General features: G+C 42.0%; 1 protein-coding gene across 3 annotated transcripts in view; it reads left to right on the top strand.

The window, feature by feature from the left end:
• The window catches only part of celf4 (CUGBP, Elav-like family member 4), a 108,793-nt gene that overhangs the window by 65,764 nt on the left and 22,125 nt on the right, over nucleotides 1–20,904 (top strand). For all 3 annotated transcript variants that reach the window (XM_061687412.1, XM_061687413.1, XM_061687411.1), the window contains exon 3: nucleotides 20,806–20,854. In XM_061687412.1, the coding sequence (XP_061543396.1) occupies nucleotides 20,806–20,854 (49 nt within the window). The remainder of the gene's footprint in view (nucleotides 1–20,805; nucleotides 20,855–20,904) is intronic.

Here is a 20,904-nt window from a genome sequence, read left to right as displayed (position 1 = left end):
AAAGTGGGCAACCCACAGCAAAGACAAGGCATTGAGGCACTATTTGCAATTATTGTGATTTTAATAAGAATTAGAAGTATTTGGCTTCTGTGTACTCAATTAGATCCTCTCATTTGTAATCTGAGTGAGTTGGTCAGCACTCGATCGGACTCTGTAACCCCTCGGAGGAGACAGATCCGCTTTGATTTAACATCTCAGACAAAAAAAAATAATCCCAGAAGAGATGCTGCACAAGACTACAATACTGGAAATATTTTTTCAATTCCAGGTGTCAGAGTTTTCATCCAAACCTCTTGAAATGATGTGTTTGGATGAAAGTCCTCCTATATCCTTCCATCGCTTATCCTGTTCAGGGTCACGGGAAGCTGGAGCCCATCCCATCTGACTTTGGATGAAAGGCAGACGACACCTTGGACTGGCTGAGAGTCACTCACAGGGCATGTCTTCCTATGTGCTGTATGCAAATAAAGTTAGAAGGTTTCATGGCCAGTCGACTGTCACGGTGCTTAGCCTTTGTCAATCACTCACAACCTGTTCCAATCACAAGCTGGGAACTAAAGATAAAACAACTGTGCCGACTGGCTTCCATATACAGTAAATGCCGCCTGCAGTGCAACTGTAGGCAGTGGGGGTCAATCAGTGCAACAGGGGGCGCCGCAATGCTTTTGTGCCCAGACGGGCCTCCTCAGGGGAGAAGCAGGCTTTCACCACATGGGCCACCTCAACTTTATTAGATTAGACTGTGTGCCGCCTCTGTTTTGTAACTGCATTTGCCCAATGCTGCACATTTAAGAATAGATCAGGCTTGGTCCCAGGCCCACCCGTCTCTGCCCAATTTTCCAGCAGCCTCAGCTCTAGGATAAAAAGTTGACTTGACAGCAAGGAGGTAACAGTTAAAGAGAAAATGGAAATAGACTTTGCTCCTTCTTTCCTTGGGTTCCTCTTTTTTATTCACTCTTTCTTAAAGTTTGAAAAGCACTTCAGTTCATTTCTTTGAATATTTTAATTCTTTTTTTTTTTTATCAAAACAAAACAAAACAAAAAAACACCAAATGCTTCTGTTAGCTTCTTGGGAGGGGGCGGTATCAAGCGCTGTCGAGTGAGACTCGTATTTCATCCTGTCCATAATTTATGAAGGGACAAGATTTAGGAACGGACAATGTACTAACATGGGGGGTGCTTGCCATAAACATCCCCCATGAGACATAAGCAAGTAGATAGAGTACACATCGATGCTAACACGTGTTTTGCAACTAAATGCACCCTTTGCCATTTAAACCATCTTTATGCATTTGCAGGTAAGCATCCATTAAGTGTCATCTACTTGTGTATATTACAATGTGGTTTATGGTATTGGTTTAGGCCTGTTTGAGGATACTTAGCTTGAACTTATGCACTCAACTGGAGCTGTTATGACTCAGCAGATCTTCAACAAGCCCTACTGAACAGATTGGAACTTGACCTCGTCTGGTCCATTTTAGTGAGACAGCAAGCTTTATGTGGTGTGGGACGGTGGCGTTCTTTTGAACTGGGAGTTCAACCAGCCGGAGGTTGTATATTATTCAGCACAACCTGTCCGCTAATCACAAAATACAGCCAGCCTCTCCTAGGCCCTGATCCACTTCTCTCCACAGGGAAGCGGCGGCCAAGGAGAAGAATACTAGCCCCCGGCCACCGCTCCCCACTTAGGGATGCTTATAAATCGGCATCCTCACAGATAGGTCAAGGTTTTGATTTGGTCGTGACCGTCGTCCATAAATCTGAATGATGTAAGGTCCTTGGTTAAAAGGCTGCTGGAACAACTCGGAGATGGGATGCATCCCTTGTGTTCTGTCTCCTTTGCTGACTCTCTCTTCTCTGCATCGCTTTTTAAGTTCCTGCTGCAGCCTCGGTCCGCCGAGGCTTTATAACAGGCTAAGAAAAGGGGAGGGAGGGAGAGACAGAGACAGAGAGAGAGCGAGAGAGACAGAGAGAGAGAGAGAGAGAGAGAGAGAGGGTGAACCAGGCAATCAATAAATCAATATGTTTTGCGCCACTAAGCTAGGGTAAGCTCACTCTCTCAAAGCTACTGGTGCACGTACAAGTATACACACACACACACACACACACACACGCACACGCACACACACCGACTTACCATTCCAGCAAATTTCTCTCAACACACAGATACAAACAAACAATTGAAAGCCCAGGACAGAATGTCCCTTGCTAAAAGACATTTTGTTGTTTTAGGGACTTGCTTTTTTTCTCTCTCTCATTCTATTTCCTGTTTTGGATCATTAAGCCATTGATTTTTGTTTCAACTGGTAAGTGGTGGTGCAAACCCCCTGGGAGCTGGCTGTAAACCTCAACAGAGGAGTTTCTCTAGTTGTGACAGGATGGTCCCAAGGGCCACCAGGTCCTCTTAACTCTGCAGTTGAGGAGATACAGTATCACCAGAAATCAGTCATTTTGCCTCAGTATTCCAGAGCCACTTGGGTAGACGCTCCACTTGGATAGCTATAGATTTTTTTCTTCCTCCATCTTTGCAGATGGAGAGAATTTTAAATTATCGCAAGTCAGTTCTTATAGCCACTATGCCAATGATTTTTAGGCGTGTGGGGGTGGAGAGGGTCAGGGAAGGGAGAAGGAGAGATATGGTATGATACAGTAGCAACTCTCACTGGCCAAATCTCAGCTGGCCAACAGCCAGTAAGATATTACAGCCAGATATATCGTAACACAGATGGATGCACTCAGCCTAAAGAGGCTGACATATTGGCTAGCGCTGTCATAAGAATGACATAATACCTATCCTGACAGGTAATGAAAATAAAGGCAGCGCCACTGCTGAGTTGCATAAGCGGTGTAACGTTGCCGTACAACCTAAAATATTGGCCCTGACATGCGGGATATCCTGCATGCGCAAAGATTTCAGGGTAGTCAGATGTTAAAGGGGTTTGACATTTGGAAGTGAGCGTGAACCGGCATGCAACTCACCAATGGCCTCGGGTATAGTTAACATAATTCCTGTCTATTTCCATTTGTCCATAAAATATTTATTTTCATTGTAGTCAAACCAAACCTCAGACATTACAGTTTCTGGTAATGTATCCACACCGTTAAATGATTAGCTGCTCCAGATGTCAGTCACTGCCTAGCGTTCAGCAAAGGGAAGTATTTATTTGTTTAACTCCATCTGAATTTTTTAACTATAAAGTTTTATTATTTATTGATGTTCATCCTGGAAATGAAAGTTGGTTGATTAATACTGCAGTCCTCATTAAACAAATTGAACTCTTGCACTGTGTGGCACCTTCATATACAGTAGAAATGTTACTCTGCATTTCATTTAAATGCATCTCAGTGATCCGCACTGAATCGATCTGCTTCCCCCTCAGAGAAAACAGGAATACAAATCCAGCCTGACAAGTTCTCCCTTGAGAAAGCACAAAATCATTCAAACGTGCAAAGTTGTAATTGTGCTTTCTCCTTTTATTTGTTCTCGAACAGAATTAAGTCTGGAATCATCATTTGAACCCTATGAGGAAACTACTGTTACCTTTCAAAGGGACACAAATAAAGAGTACTTGAAAGTCTTTTTTACCTTTAAAACTTGTCACCGTACTGCTTTTGCATCCTTGACACTTGACTTTTACCGCTGGGGGAACATACACATAGACGTTTGACTCAGGAAAGGATACAAAGTGTTACCTTGCAGTCATTGAATTAACCCTACAGATTGCATTAGAAATTGACTCCAACTGCATCCCTTTGACTGTGTGAAGTGTTGGATTAACTTGGTGACGTAATTGTTTCCAAGTTGGTTTAGCGTGTTGGAACAAGGCCTATTGAGCTCATTGGATGCATTTAGGTAACAACACTTATTTGTTTTTAAGATTACTATGGAAGAAATCCAAGTTAATGTGACTCTTTGAAAATCAATTGCAAGATAATATTTCCATGAAGCTCTGTTGTTTTTTGGCACCACTGCACCAAAGCATACTGTTGGACAAGAATCAATGCGAAGGGTACAAGACCTTTAAGAGGATCATGGGAAATAAAAACATAAAATGAGGCTTGATAAATTATGCTAAACCTTCCGGCATCTTCCTGTTTGGCTTACTCCTATGGTTTGAAATTAGGTTAGGTTGAGAGGTTATACACCTGCCACCAACTTAGTTACACTTGTAATATTTAATGAGATCCAATGAAAGAGCAATATCAAAAGTCTGCCTACACAAAGATCATAATCATTTTCAATATTCATTTATTGCTGTGATTGTAGTTTGAAGTGGTATAGAAGTGAACTTCATTTAGTTCATTTAATTGAACGAGAGAGTCAACATATTAATCATAGCTCTTCTCATAATAAACATATTGTTAACTGAGCATTTATATCTCTGTATTTTTTAATTCAGTGTACTGCACTGGTGGCACTTTGGTCCCCTTCATTTATATTCATTTCCCAGGTCCTCTTTTGATATGAAATCTTGCAGGTGATCCCATATACGTTCAATTTGAAGGAGGTTTTCCTTCATTAATAATGACATCAAATTTCCATCTATTCCTCTTCCTCCCCATTCACTTCCCCCTGGAATGAACATAGTACAACTGCAACATAAAACTCTTGTCAGCGTTCCTCTTTTCCTCAATGAAACCTTCCACTTTTGAGGAGACATGCAGCAGGGCTGGAAATTCAAAGAAGTACACGAAGAAAAAGAGGACAAGAAAACATGCACTACAAAAAATATAGGGATAATAGAGATGCACACTTTGCACATTTTACAGGACAAACCTGCAACTGTAATTTAGGGAATGTGCCCAAATGTCAGCAACTCTACGCATGGGAAGTATTGCATATACTGTACATGCAAGTACTTATTTGTGTCTCTTCCGTGTGTCGGAGGGAGAGACCTTTCACATATCCCAATACTACATCGACTATTATTTAGCTGTTACATTGGCACAAGCTAATATGCAGGTTTGACTTCAAATCTTGCCCTTCTTGCTGCTCTTCCACACTTACGCGCCTCTTTTGCTTTGATTTGCCTCTCATCTTCCTCCCCTCTTCCTCACTTGCTGTTGTTTCTATATTCAATCCAGTAGTCAGTATAGAATTAGTTATTATTGTATGGAAATAAGCAGGCGAGAGGTTGGCTGTGTGAATTTTCTCCTCGATATGACACATCCTTTCATTTCATTACCTAGTACACCACTATTACCTCTTAGCTACTGTTTCTTCATGTTTACATCATCCTTGCTTTAATGTCAATCTTTCTCTACTAGTTCACAACTGATTTAGCTTTTCATCAATTGACTTGAACGGGAGCACTGTGTTGACTCAGCGGCTGCCGTGGAGAGAAGGTTCTGCCAAAGCAAGAGACAGAAGTCTTGTCTTATCTTCTACTGTTTACCTCAAAATCATGGCAACAAAATGCCAAATGTCCTGATGAAGTCGTTTAAATCCCATGGATTTGTCAACTCTGCAGTAGTTAAGATACAACTGTTTTATCGATATGCTTTCTGTTGTTTTCAGTATAACTTCCTACAACAGCAAAATGACGGATTCGTTGATCAATGGCCAATACAATATTACATAACTAAATGGAGATACAGAGACATAAATACAGTACAAATCAGCAAATTTTATTAAAACATTTGTAGCCCTCACTGGCAGTACTCACAAAACCGTTGAACCCTCAGTTCACTGGGGAAAAGAAAACCGAAACCGATTGGCGTAGGAACGCGCCCTTGAAACGCTTCAGTAGGCACAGCGACTGGATCCCGTAGCGTCGAAGCGGCAGCCCGGTGGCGTTGATTAGGCAGGACCCGTGGTGTTGAGCAGGCAGGACCCGTGGCGTTGAGCAGGCAGGACCCGTCGCGTTGAAAGAACCAATCCGTTCGCGTTGAAACAGTAAAAAATCCGTTCACGTGGAAAAAACAACCAATCCGTTCACGTGGAAAACCAGTCACACAAAACACACTCAGTATTGTGATTACAATGCTATTACATTGACCGAATTTCTTCTTTTTTTTTTTTTTTTTTTTTTTTAAGAACCAAACAAACTTTTAACTAGTTTTCACAACAGCAATTCAAACAAATACAGTTCAACACATTTTAGTCAGTACACTACACATTAAATTACGTACTGTTTTACTGTTAACATCGCAGTTTTGGATATTCTGAGCTTTCTGACGTAAACGTGGTGGAATCACTGTTCTGTGCTTGTAGTAAACAAAGTTAACATTTACAGTGTGCAAAGCAGTCACAATGTGGCGTAAGTCAGATTGATCCTATCATATAAACAGCCTAACCCTTTATTTTTATATATATATATATATATATATATATATATATATATATATATATATATAATCAAATCAGCTGTTAAGAAAGTCCCTCTATCGCGCCCCTGGCTGCAGATTTATGCTGGCTGCTATGTGATCTTGTCACGCTGCTCTGCACTTTCTTCACTCAGTGTGCGATATGATGTTTAGAAGAGGAGTATTTCCCTTTTCTTGAGGTTCTGTTCTGTTTTCACGCTACACTGGGTTTGGCTCAGCTTTCCGGAACCTTAAGAACAGTGATGTGCATGTCTGTATTCATCCACCAAAACCAAATAGCAGGGACACTGGGACTGGCACCTACCGAGTTCTCCTCTTAATTGTGCAATAGCACAGCCAATAGTGTTTGTATTGTGTGAGCTTTTACAAATGCAATTATGCATGTGTGGGTATGTTTAAGATTAATAGTAGTTGTGTTTCTTTCCTCTATATTTGCATGAGCATATGCTTTAAGGTATCTTTCATAATGCAAATGCCTTTCAAATCATCCTTTATTGTGTACTGTACTGCATATACAGTCCACCAGCTCATGAATATCTTGCAGCAATTATGGGAAAGCCTCTCATCATCTGTGCACCCGTGATGGCTACAGAAGAGAACAAAAGTTGTGTGGCGCTCTAAGTGGACGCAGGCTACACAGTTCAGAATATGACAGCATTTAACTTGTTTTTCTTTTTTTATTCATTAGATAAGTGAAAAGCAAAAAGCCAGTGATGGAACGCCAGTAACAGATTTATGTTCTGTGCTGGAAAGAGAAAAGTAGAATTTATGGCTCTCTCATCTGGTCTAATCTTCACTATATTCTGCAAAGCCGAGGCGATGCAGTGAGCTTAGAGGCTGAAAATTGTCCTCTGCTCTTTTTCACTAGTTAGCTTTTCCTTTTTTTTCTTTCTCTTCCTCTCAATTACTAGCCTACTCTATCACATTTCGTCCTTGTAGTTTGTTCTCTTGCAAGTGTACATACACTCCAGCACCCGAACATACACACTGAGGTGCACACCCTGAAGGCTCCTACCCCTGTAATCACACACATGCAAGTGCGCCTTTCTCACACGCAGACACGCACGCACACACCCACACACACACACACACACACACACACACACGCACACACACACACGCACACACACACACACACACACACACAGTGCGAGCTTCTGAGCCCCTCAGCGACACCTTCATTCTCGCACCAATTTTCTCACACTTTTTCATTCTCTGCGTCTTCGCCTCATTCTTTCTCTCACCGCCTCGCTCGGCACCTCCGCCCTCATGCGCCTCCACACATAGATCTTTTCTTTGTATAGTCGACACTATAGGCCAGCAGAGTTGTTGATTGCAAGGTGCTGCACGTCTAATTATGTAACCATCGCAATGGGTTGTGTTGTTTGTGAGAGTGAGTGTGTTTGCTCTGCAGCCTATTTGTTACTCACCCCGCCACTGTCCTCCATTAGCTGTGTCTCTTCCAGTGCAGCAGGGATCAAGCTATGGTGAGAGAGTCCACCTTTGTTTAGGATTTCAGCTGTAATGTTGCATACATTCAATTTGAAAGTAGTACATTTAAATAATCCAGTACAAGAGCTGCCTCAACAGATAATATAGATAGTAATGTTCAGTTTTTAATTATTCTGTACTGCAACTATAGTTGTCGTTTGTAGTGGTGTACAACTGCACTAAAAATTGTTTGAATGTTTAGCTTCTCATTTAGCTGAACAAGGTAACCAAAATATTAGTAAAAGCTTTCGGTATGATGATAATCAACAAACAGACAAACCAGTCCCTTATGTCGACCAATCAGCTCCCTCCAATAACTTTTGTTTAGTCCCGGTGTTCCTCGTTGTCTCGTCAATTTTTTTGTATCTAGTTACCTGCTTTCTTAGGGTTTTAGTCTGGAGTTTGACTTGATTATTCTCAAACCTTCCACATCTTTCCCCGACGAAGTCCTTTGTTGTTATGGCAGTGGAATTTCCCATTTCAAAACTGAGTCTACACATTCACCCATCCGTCCAACCATTTTCTTTACCGCTTATCCTCACTAGGATTGCGGGCTGATGGAGCCTATCCCAGGTATCTTCGGGCTGGAGGCGGGGTACACCCTGAACCGGTCTACACATTCAGTGCTATTTATTGTTTGGATCAGCAATGTACTGTAATACACACACATAGGCATCAAAGCACACTTGTCAGTCACATCTTCCAATACTTTTTCTCACGTTAAAACTAGTGCTTAAAGATGAACCAAAGAACCCAGAAAATTTCATAAATTTGACACACCACAGAGAAGAACATAGTTAACAAGCCAGACAGTGAATGAATAAATAAAAAAATACAAAGTATGTGAAATAAGGCTTCCAAATGGTCAATAAATTGGACATTTTTTCAGCTTGCAGACGCTGTGGGCATGTTGATGAATACTCTGCGGCTGGCAACTGTATGGCTGACAACCCTAATGCCATTGCGGCGGACCTCCAGTGGCTACTTTAACCGCAGTCAGGCTGGCAAGGGGCCATGGGGCGGCAGATTCCCTCCAGTTCGCCGCTGCCTTGCAACGCAATGCACGTGGGGCCAGACGGCAGAGACACTGTCATCCAAATAGCGCAACACACTTTAGACTTAAGGGAAGATGTCTGCTGTTCCCCGGTGACGTCAGGGCGACCCCGGTTTAGCCCCGCCCAACAAATCTGAACAAAAACAGTTTTAAGCTATAGCTCAACAATTCAGTACTATGTTGTTCTCAGTCTTTGCACAGGTTTTCAATTCTTATCTTCAAAATCATTTATTGTATTTTGAAATAAAACACGAGTTTGGTTCATCTTTAAACAAAAGGTGCTATTTTCTAACTTGTGTATCATTTTCTAAGTTGTGTATCAGATCCATATGTAAATAACTGTCTTAAATATCCATTGCTTGTCTCATGTCTATCTGTCCATCAATCCATTTTCTTCCACTTATCCTGAGTTATGGGGGCAGCAGCTTAAGCAGGGAAACCCAGACTTCCCTCTCCCCAGCCACTTTGTCCAACTCTTCTGGGGGGATCCCGAGGCGCTCCCAGCTAGGAGCCATAGTCTCTCCAGCCTTTCTTGGTTCATCCCTGGGGTCTCCTCATGGTGGGATGTGACAGGATCACCTCACCAGGGAGGCATCCAGCGGGCATCCTAACCAGATGCCCGAGCCACCTCATCTGGCTCCTCTCGATGTGGAGAGCAGCAACTCGACTCTGATCCCCTCGCGGATGACCAAGCTTCTCACCCTATCTCTAAGGGAGAGCCGGACTCCCTGTGGTGGAAACTCAATTCGCCTAATTGTATCCCGATCTTGTTCTTTTGGTCACAACCCACAGCTGGTGAGGGTAGGAACGTAGCTCGACCAGTAAATTAAGAGCTTCGCCTTTCGACTCAGTTCCTTCGTCACCACGACAGTCCGATACAGACTGCCTTACTGTAGACGCTGCACTGATTCACCTGTCGATCTCCCGCTCCATTCTCCCCTTACTCGTGAACAAGACCCCGAGATACGTGAACTCCTCCACTTGGGGTAGGATACATTTTTACTCCATGTTTGAAGTGCAAGGCATAGGCTAGAGGATGAAGCTTTAGGGTTTTTAATGGTACAATCGAGTGTTGTTGATGTTTTCTGTCTACATAGTGTGACAATATTTTATACCCTCTATTGCAATTAAAGCAAGTCCTCTTTGAAAAGATGAAGGAAACAGGGAAAGCACTGTTTTATGCATCAGCTTCATGTAAAAAAAAAATTTTTTTTAAATACTTCACACACTCATTTACTCTATTTGACAGCAAATTTCCACAGAAAATGAGGAGGAAGGAGAAAGAATAATCAGATGTGGAACACGAATAGAAAGAAGTACAGAAAGAGCAGCATATTTGCATTTTAACCTCTCATTCAAAACTGCTCGAGAGCATCCCACTAATCAACGTACTGAGGCAGCTTGGCAATGAAATAAGGAAGAAGCAGAAGGAGATAAAGAAGAGGTGGGCCGGTGTGAAATGGATCAAACAATGGATTAGAGAAAATCATTGCTGTTCTCAACCAACTGCAGGCAAATGAAAGAGAAGCGGAGTTGAATCGGGTGGAGGAGTGGGTGATAACTTACAGCTTTTCAAATGACTGTGTTTCATAACTCTTTTGACAGCAGGTCTTCCAAATAATAGAAACATTACTGAGAGGGTAGAAATTTTGGAATCAAGAGTCCAAACAAGGGAACAGAACCCTTTGGTCACTAAAGCTGCATCAATATCAAATCCATCCAATAGAGTAAATAAGATGCTCAGCGAATTAAGATCATATGTGTTAACAATTCTTTGTTTGTTTGTTTGTCTGTTTGTTTTTTTATGATTGTGATTTTTTTGGGCTGTGGAACTGCCTTCTCTTATGTTGCTAAATACTATAAACACTTGCAGTGCATTACAAGTGCAAACTACAACAACAATACCAGCCTTTTGCTAATTTAATACCTCTCTGACAGTGTCAATCAAAACTGAGCATTCATGTCTTTGTAATTACAGACCTCTTGGTGTTGCTTTTTTGGGGATCATATTACATTGTCCAGGTGTAGCGTATATAAGTTGCATCAAATTTTAATTAATTTAGGAGAAAAGAATAAGACGGAAGTGATGCCTGCATTACTTCGTTACGTTAGCGCAATTTTAAGATAAATTGTTAAAATACAAACTAATTTTAGTATAGGGGCAACACGTTACTTTTTATGTGAAGTCTACTTGTGGAGGAGTCTCACTTCAATCTTTAAAAATAAAATTACCTCGCTCTTTCGCCATCTCTATGTGACATGCGCGCACTCACAGCCGACAATGAGGCGCTCTAAAGCTGCCACGCCAGCGGACTGTCAGAAGGAAAGATGCATTTTCAGAATTTAGGCATAGTAAGTACCGTAGCTACTGCACGTCACAATTGCAACAGACAACCGCTGATACAAACAAAGGCCCTTAAGTTCCTAAATAGTGAGATAGTGACGACTTATGCCGCACTTATACACAACTATGAACGATTTAGAGTCTTCGATTACCCGAACATTCCTCTTCTTTGAATGTGCGAGGAAGCTGGAGTGCCCAGTGGAAACCCATACAAGCACGGGGAGAACATGCAAACTCCACACAGGAAGGCCGTAGCCGAGATTCAAACCCTGAACCTGTGAGGCAGATATGCTAGCTACGAGGCCAGGTATTCATTCATTCATTTTCTGTACCGCTTATCCTCACTAGGGTCGCGGAGGTGCTGGAGCCAATCCCAGCTGACTCTGGGCGAGAGGCGGGGTTCACCCTGAACAGATGAGGTGGCTTGGGCATCTGATTAGGATGCCTCCTAGACACCTCCCTGGTGAGGTGGATGGATGGATGGATGGATGGATGGATGGATTTTGGTGTAAAAGGGCCAGTGTTTCCCTCTTGTTCGTGTGTAAAGTTGTCAATCATTCTCTCCTCCCAAGTGTTGTTGCACTGCTTATAAAAGGCATGTTGATGAAGGAATAAGCAATGATTAGAGAGATGCACAGAGAAACTTGTCTCCTTTTGTGATCTTGCAGTGCTTCCTTTTCATCCGCCTTTGTGGAGACACGCTGATGTGGGACGGCGGGAGCACAGAGCGAGCAGCAGCATATACAAAAAGGCCGACACTGGCGATGGCTGCATTTTTCATTCACATGGTTGCTCTGAGCGGATTCTCAGGGTTAGAACATGAAGAAAGCCTCCTAATGAATATTTAATGCTTTTGGAGGATATGTGTTTTGGGTTTGTGTAGTAAATGAACACACTGGGATAACTCAGTATAGTGGCACCTGACTGAAGATATTCAAGTGTGGAGGTGCATGAAGCATAAATATTTTCAACTCAACGTTAAATATGATTGTTTCTCCCCTGTGAAATGCATAGCTTCATCAGACGCAAAAATGATAAAATACACCAACTTCACTTCATTAGGTACACGAGCTAATGAGATCCAATTCTCAAGCGGTGTTGCCTTTACAAAGATGGCTTGGAGTGAAGAGTTTCATTAGATTTTATCTTGTTTTAGATATTCTATGTATAGAAAATTCTGGTTCACAAATATAGGATGCTGGAAATGCAAAAAAATAAACTGCAAAAACATTTTTGGGGCAGTTTTAAAGCCTTCATTGCCTCATTTACTAGCCTGTTGCCACATATTACGCAGAGCGGACTTGGCGCGATAAAGACATGTTTTGAGTGAGACCAGAGATATTGTCTCTTAAATGCAGCTTTCTTTTTCTTGTAAGTTGTAGGCTCTTCTTTTTCAGTCTCATTACTTGACGTGACTGAAAGGAGCAGTTAGACACAGGCAGATGCACCTTATTTTCAAAATGAAACTTCTTGCAGACTCTGATGATCAATAAAATATTTTTTGGTTTAGTCTCTCTGTGGAGCCCGGTACCAAATGTCCCACAGACCAGTAACGGTTGGGGCCCACTGCCGTAATGCACACGACCATCATACCACAAGCCCCCTTAGTGATGCTTTGTTGCAAACATTTCTTCCTGTGTCAATTCATAATTCATTTAGGTTTGTTAAAGTATTTATCTAGTATATCATGTTCCCCCATTCAAACTGAGGCATGCAACCAGCACAACCGTCACTCAAACAAAGGACACTACCATGTGGTTCTGGAAAGAAATTATTTCAAACTCTGTCAATCGTGACATGAGACACCCACCTTTGTTTGCCTGTATTTTTCTTTTTAATTCATAGTGACATCTTTCTTCATAGTCATCTGTCACAGTGACATTGATCTGTGCTGCATGTATTTTTTCATCACAAGAGAGTTTTGTTGTTTGGCCCAGTGGACGCAAAGTAGGAAAATTCTGAAAGGTGTAAACATTTGTACAAATAAAACATGATGGCTATAAATTCATTGAAGCAGCGACACCTGCATTGCTTCTAGTTTAGCGTGATTTGACGCTTAACATTATAAATCGAGCTATTTTGTCTCGTCCAGGGCACCACGTCACTTCATATGTATAAAGCGACGACAAACCTGTTATCAGTCTCATAAGCTAAAGGTTGCTACAGTTTATGAAATATGATTCCTAGATGACAGAGGTCTCCTTATTAAGCTCAAAACACAACAAGGAGTGGAATTTTATAGAATATTTAATGACATCTACAAGGGATCTATAGGGAAACACACAGAGTCTAAAGACCGGAAGAAAATAACACTAAAACTGGTGAAAGAAAGAAAGATAGGCGTACGAAAAGGGAAATAGAACACCGTGTTGCTGGAATAAAATTGAAAACGTGAGCGTTTAATGCATTCAGTCCGGACGAGAGAGAGCGAGGGCAAAGTTTGGATTTTGAATGAAGCTAGTACTTTCCTCAAAATTATTAGGCACTAATATGGTACATCCTAGCAACGCTTGTCGTGTGGTACTCACGACCGTAAATCAGCTGGTCGGTGGGGATGGTCGTTTTCCGGACATCTCAGGAGGAAAACGGAGTAGGTTTGGTTGAAAAAGAAAAAGATGCTGAAAAATTAAACAAAACAAAAGAGGCGGAAGAAGAAAAATGTAAGTTGTTCAGCACGCCTCGTTGGGAGAATAGGACCGTCTCTCTCCCTGCCTGTTTCCGGGATCCGCTAGCAAGTTAAGAGAACTCACATTTGGCTGGTAGCGTATCTGGCACCTCAGCAGCAGCTGTTCTGGGTGCATAACAGCGGTGATCAGCGCAGGCTAGGAAGCCGGATCTCCATCCCCAAGGCTCGCGGTTAACGAGACGCGGACTTGAACAAGAGGAAAGGGAGGGGCGGCGGCACAGCGTAGGTCAAAACAAGAGAGCCAGACACAAAAAAGAGATAGAAGTGGCGGGAGTCTTGGAGAGAGGGTTCCAGCTTTTGGTCGCTGTCTTCAAAAGAAGGAAATGAGTCTTTGTGAAGACGGGAATCAAGATTTGACGGGAAGCTGCTAATTAAGTTAAGGTCCAGTAGGCGTCTTCTTGTGGTTGTCCCGAACAGCAGGGCCGCTTGGAAGAATCCAGTTTATCAAGTTGTGGTGGAGGTTTTGGCAACTGGGTCAGAGTCATTACACTATTCATTCCTCACTGTTCAAGACCGCATTGACAACTAAAAGTTTCTTTTACAGTCAAGTTCAAGTCATAGCTGACTGAGTCTGGCAAGAGTCCACGTCACGATTAGGGATACAAAGATCTGTGGAGGGAAGTTACTGTATGTATACATAGGGAGTATAATATATGAGAATACTATTCTCAAAAGAAATCTGGAGAAAAATAATCACAATATTAAGAATATTGTACTCTTGTACAGCACCCAACATGTTGCGCTGAAAACCCTTTATCATTGAAAACACTGGTCTCAAACTCAAGGGCCAGGGGCCAGAACTGGCCTGCCACATCATTTTATGTGGCCCATGAAAGCAAATCATGTGCATCACCTTCCATTATCCTTGTTAAAATCTGTACTAAAATTCTGATATGTAATAATGTGAATGTTGAGATATTGCAAGCATTATTTTGTTACCAAACACCTTTAATCGGTTGAACAATAGTTGAACAAACTATTATGCTTGACTTCTGATTTCAAAATTAGTTATCTATCAATTTGTTCTGTATATGTAATAATATGATGAGGTGGTGAAACATTGATGTGGTTTCAGAGTCACAACGGCCCACTGATGAAAAACGTAACTACAATGTGGCCTGTGACAAAAATGTTTTTGACACCCCTGACTGGTTTAATGTATTGCTGGGGTTTGGAGCTGAAACAGACGGCATTACTGTTTGCTTTTAATCAGAAAGATTCAAATTTTTTTGAAGAACAAACACAAGAAGGTTCTAGCTATAGATATATACATATTTATAATGAAATAATACTCCATATTAAAAACTATATTTTAAAAAATGACCACGATTTTGTGTGGCAAATTTGGTTAGTACAGTAAAGTGATACAGCAATTGTCATACTCTCTTGAACCTGAAATACAATAAAGTTCAGCTGAGGTTACTGAGGTTAAGAGCACACACTCCAAAATAGCCACACTGACCCTGTTCAATGTGCAGAAAAAGCAGTTCATGTGGCTGCAGTGCTACAACCGTGGACTGATCCCCAGAGAAACACTAGTTTGCCATCTATGTGAATCACTACATTGCCAATGTCATTCATCTTTTAAATGCTTTGAGTGGCTTCACTGGTGCAAAACTTGTCACATTCAGTTAGTTCATCTTCACCCCAAGTAGATCCCTTGCTATGAGGTGAGGTGATGCCATTTGACAGAACGCTTCTTGTGCATGGTAAAACAAATAACTTCTACTCTTGGACTACTTGATTCCAGTTCCATTAGTCACATTAAGGCTCTTCTCTCTTTGGTCTGCAGAGGTGCTGCTGGTAGGGAGGGGCATGGGGGGGCTTTGAGGGGCTCCCGCTTGTAACAGATGCTCTAAATACATCAGAGACATGATCTTTTGCAGCACAGAGTCATATTTTTACTGAAACTCTCTACAATTTTTTTTATATAGTCATGACACTGACTGCATTTGTTTTATCCTTCCGTAAATGAAAAAAATGGGATTGCATAATAATTGTTAATATTGTTATTATTGCTATTAGGCGGCACGGTGGACGACTGGTTAGAGCGTCTGCCTCACAGTTCTGAGGACCCGGGTTCAATCCCCAGCCCCGCCTGTGTGGAGTTTGCATGTTCTCCCCGTGCCTGCGTGCGTTTTCTTTGGACACTCCGGTTTCCTCCCACATCCCAAAAACATGCATGGTAGGTTAATTGACGACTCTAAATTGCCCGTAGGTGTGACTGTGAGTGCGAATGGTTGTTTGTTTGTACGTGCCCTCCGATTGGCTGGCAACCAGTTCAGGGTGTACCCCGCCTCCTGCCCGATGATAGCTGGGATAGGCTCCAGCACGCCCGTGACCCTAGTGAGGAGAAGCGGCTCAGAAACTGGATGGATGGATGTTTTGCTATTAGCACATGTTTCACTGCATGTATGCTGACAGCTTGAATGTGAACCACTGGTTTGTTTGATAGATTTGAAACATTGGTGTTCCTCCTACAGTGACACCTAGAGCACCCACTGCCCCCCTTCATATACTGTACCTCATATCACATATAATCTTCTTAAGAATCAGTTAATAGACAGTATATGCTGTTTAAGAAGGGAGCGCAGCAGCAGTCAGCCGCAGCATGTAAAACAGAGCAAGTTGTGACAATAGTGGAGGAGGAATATTATGAAGGCAGCCCTCCTTACTTCCCCGGGAGACTTCCATGGAGTGCTTTCTCAATGTGATAATGAAATGACCTGGCTTGCACTGACTCTCTCTCTCTCTCTCTCTCTCTCTCTCTCTCTCTCTCTCTCTTGCTCTCTCACTCTCTCTCACTCTCTGGCTTTCACGCATTCTCTTTCTCGCTCTCTGTCTCTCTGTCTCTCTCAAAAACACTGTGACTAAATTGAGATGAGTCACGAGATCATCATTATTTCTGTATTCATACTGTGATGGTGTACCGTAAGATTTATGAACGTAAAATGGGTGCCTAGGCTCCATAAAAGTTGGCAAACACTGTCCTAGTGAATGTGTGTTACTTGTACCCAAAAAAAATCCAATCACATTTGAGAATAACAGAACAAGTTATTCTATAGATATCCGACAAAAGTTTTCATTTCTTGCTGTGTTTTCACAGAATTGTGGTGGTTTGAACACACTGAGGTCAATACAGCAGAAAAAGTCAAATCAAGAACTAAAAATACTTGCTCCCCATTTCAAGCCAGAACCCATAGTCGATAATCCCACATTGTTTGCCGTTAATCATAAGGGCCTTGCTGGCCCTACTAGACTGATTCAGAAGAATGACTCACCAGTTTGATACAGTGCAGACTGCATGCACGCCATGTATTCCCTCAGCTTCTAGTTAGCAGGGAATCTGTGGCAGCACCAAGGCATTGAGTTACATAATCAACAGAGGAATGAGGCGAGCGCGTGTGCATACGTGCGTTTGCAGAGCCACAGTTCTTTTTGAGCTGTCGATCAAGCGCCGCTCCAAGGCCGCTCAAACACAAGGCTGCTGAGTTGGACTTTCAGCAACAATGGAGCTCAGCCTGCCTGCCTGCCTGTAGGCTTCCATGTGAGGCTTCCATGTGAGGCACATGCATGAATGTACAGGTCATACAAAGAGTATACAAGACAAGAGGAGAGAATGCACGTGAGGTATGCTGCCTGAGAGATGAGCCAATTTTCTTCCACATATAGAAATATTTACATATTGAATGTTTCCATGGAAGCTTGAAGGCATGAGCCCATTGTGATTTTCCACTCTCGACTATGTGTAATCAGCATGCATGTCATGTATGGTTCTTTTGCATGTGCACATATGTTTGTGCATGTACAGTTTGTGCACATCTCTCATGTTTCCCACCCTCACACGAGCTTGAGGAGTTCTTGGTTGCAGTTGGTTCTGTTGCTCAATGGTGCCATCTGGCTTTGGCAAGCACCACTGCAGTCCTTTTGTGGGAACGATAAGTGCTCGTCAGCATCCAATTGTACAACTGCTTTGGGATCAGTTTTCCAGTTGGTGCTAATTCACTCTGCATTGTGGGCTGGATGGTACAACAGACCTTGAAGCAGTTTATAGTGCTGAGATAATGGTAGCCAAGACCATGAAACACCACTCAGCATTCAGTGGCAAAAGAAAATAATAGTTTAACCACTTAACATTGTTTTGAACTGTATGTAAAACTTTATGAGCAGAGACTGTTTAACTGTTGCTACTCAAGTAAGTAGCAATGATAGCTTAATTGGATTCATTGGTCATACTTGCATTACTAGATTCTGGGTTAAAACGAGTTTCATTTTTTGAGGACAGAACCAGAAAGCATTCAGTTGTTGAGTTGTTGTTGTGTTGAGACCAGCACTTGTGTTTAAAACCAGTGACGGTGAACTACAATTAGGTCAGATTGAGGCCAGACCATTAGTATGGGTCACGGTAAAAGCACTCATATGTATGCAGGCTTATAGCCCCCCTGGGACCTCCATGCTGACCTTGTCCCACACTCTGATCTATGTCCTCATCTCTCCCCTTTGTCCGCTCTCCTTATTCACTCAATGTTTCCCCTCTATCACCCTACCTTTGTTTAAAATTAGTTTGCTCTGTGCCTCCAATCACTCCTCTTATTATCACCTTTGCCATCCAGCTCTTTTACACATTTTTTAACTTGCTCACTGCATTCCCAGTTATCGTTACGCCTCCCCGTTCTTTTTTCCATATCAACAGTGAGTCTGATAAATAATGCATCACAGCACATTAAAATCATTAATAGGGCTCTCTTGGCTGTCAAACAGAGGGAGGAGATGAGAGAGACGAAGGAATGGGGAACTCTATTTTAAATAAACGTTATGGTGAATGATGTGATTTAATATTTGTCAGAGAATGACGAAAGGAAGGGCTGGAGGTCCGAGCATTAATTGTGTTTGCATCGTGACACTGTGTCCTCCTTGCCCTGAGGCTTTTGCTTTGTAGAATCATCTGAACCATTCATTACAATGATGAGTGTATCAGCAAACTCAAAAGAAAGGATTTAATGACATTTAACAAAACACTGATGCTGCATCACACAGAACCTTGACCTTTCCCTCCTAACGCTTCAACACCCCCCGCCCCACTTCTCCCTTTCTGCATCTTCGGCTCTGCTCTCTTCTCACCCCACGTCTCCCCATTCCTCCTGGCAGCATAGCAATTGGCATTATTAAAAATTGATTGGAGGCGAGCGTTTAGCTGGGTGCTGAGGCGGAGGGAATGTCTGACAGGCAGGAGTAAAATGACAGGAGGACTGACACTGGAAAGGTCTCACTGGGGGACAGTGCATGCGTGTGTGCCAGTATAATTTGTAAACAGGCAAGAGACGTGCTGTGATGCCCCTCACTGTGTGTACAGTATGCGCTTATTTTATGAATTCATAACCTTTTACCTGAATAGCCAGTTAAACCACAAATTATTATACTGAAAAAGTGAATTTGTATTTGTTGAATGGGTATCTTTTGGCTATAAATGGCACCATAAAATGGAAGATTTTCATGAAAAACATTCACCATTTTAAGTTTTTAATATTTGGAAAATTAATCAAATGCCAATTGGTAGGAAACAAAATATTTTTGCATTTTTCACACATACAATCCTTTCTAACATAATCTAAAGCAGGGGTGTCAAACTCATTTTTTGTCACGGGCCATCGTAGTTGTGACTTCCCTCGGCGGGCCGCTACACCTGTGAACCCATATAAATGAAAGAGTACCTCATATACTGCAATTACATACAATATACACAACACATTGATGAATAACCATTTTTGAAATCAGAAGCCTATAAAAACATGTTTTTTGACTGATGACTTGATGATGAGAGCGATCTAGCTAGAAAGGAGGAAGCTGGTACCAGCCAGGGAGCATCAAGACAGGTGTTAACGAACCCGGGTTCTACTTTTGGCTATGGTACAGCACTGTGTCAATCATGCAGTTTTGTGGGGCCAAAATCTGCTATAAACCATCGGAAAACAACACTAAAATTACTATTGAGCCTGTTTTGGTGGGGGATTTTTTTTCTGCAGCCATCATTTTTAAGTCCAGAACTAAAAAATAAGTGCCACTGTTTGCAGCATTAGAGAGGTTCCTTAACTCAAAATGTGACCAGGATAGAGATTATTTTTGTTGTTGATGTTGCTGCTTCTGCATCTTACTACATGGGAGGGGCAAAATGGTGGAAACCTCCAAAAACTAGAGGTACACACCTGCATTTGCCTCAATTTTGTCATAAAGCCTGATGCATTATTCATTGAGAAATTACAAACAATCTCATAAAACCTCCGTGGCGACACTAGGATCTATATCACAGTCAAAGAGGTTATTTCTTGCCCTACTTCTCTGCAAAGTAGTTTGGATATTTTTGTGCAATCCTGCAGAAAACAAACTGACAGTGATGAAACTTTGTGATAACCTCCATGGGAGAGGTGATTAATGGAATCAAAACTGAGTATTTTTCAAATTTTTGATGTAGCGCTTGTATTGGATCTCATTAGACTGTAGAGGTACTCTATATCTAATGTCGTGGCTGGTGAGTGTACAAAGTCCACATTGGCAGAAATGTTACCTCTCTACTAGCCTTCTTGCCTCCCTGTCTCACTCCCTTCATCCCTCTCCTCATCCCTCTTTCCAGCCCTCCCCTGCCTTTCATCTCAGATCAAATCATATTTACAGCCCATATTCCCAACCAACTAGTCCCCCAATGCCTATAAGTGCTACAGCTTTGGATATTTTTAATACAATTTACCAGCAATTTGGCTGAGTGATTCTTAAAAAAAAAAAAAATTTAAAAAGACATTTTATTTTCTAGGCGGGATGAGGAAAAGTGTTTGCCAGTACATAAGTTCATACTATTAACTGGTTTACTTTTCTCTGAATTTCCTGTCTTTCCCTATTTTTTTTGCACAGATGAACAGACCAATCCAGGTGAAGCCAGCAGACAGCGAGAGTCGAGGAGGTATAGTGTATTTTGCTTCCCTTCCTTTCTTTGCTACTTTCTGCCTTTAT

This window comes from Phycodurus eques, chromosome 10, assembly GCF_024500275.1.
Source record: "Phycodurus eques isolate BA_2022a chromosome 10, UOR_Pequ_1.1, whole genome shotgun sequence".
Classification (NCBI taxonomy): Eukaryota; Metazoa; Chordata; class Actinopteri; order Syngnathiformes; family Syngnathidae; genus Phycodurus; species Phycodurus eques.
This window is presented reverse-complemented; position numbering and strand designations above follow the sequence as displayed.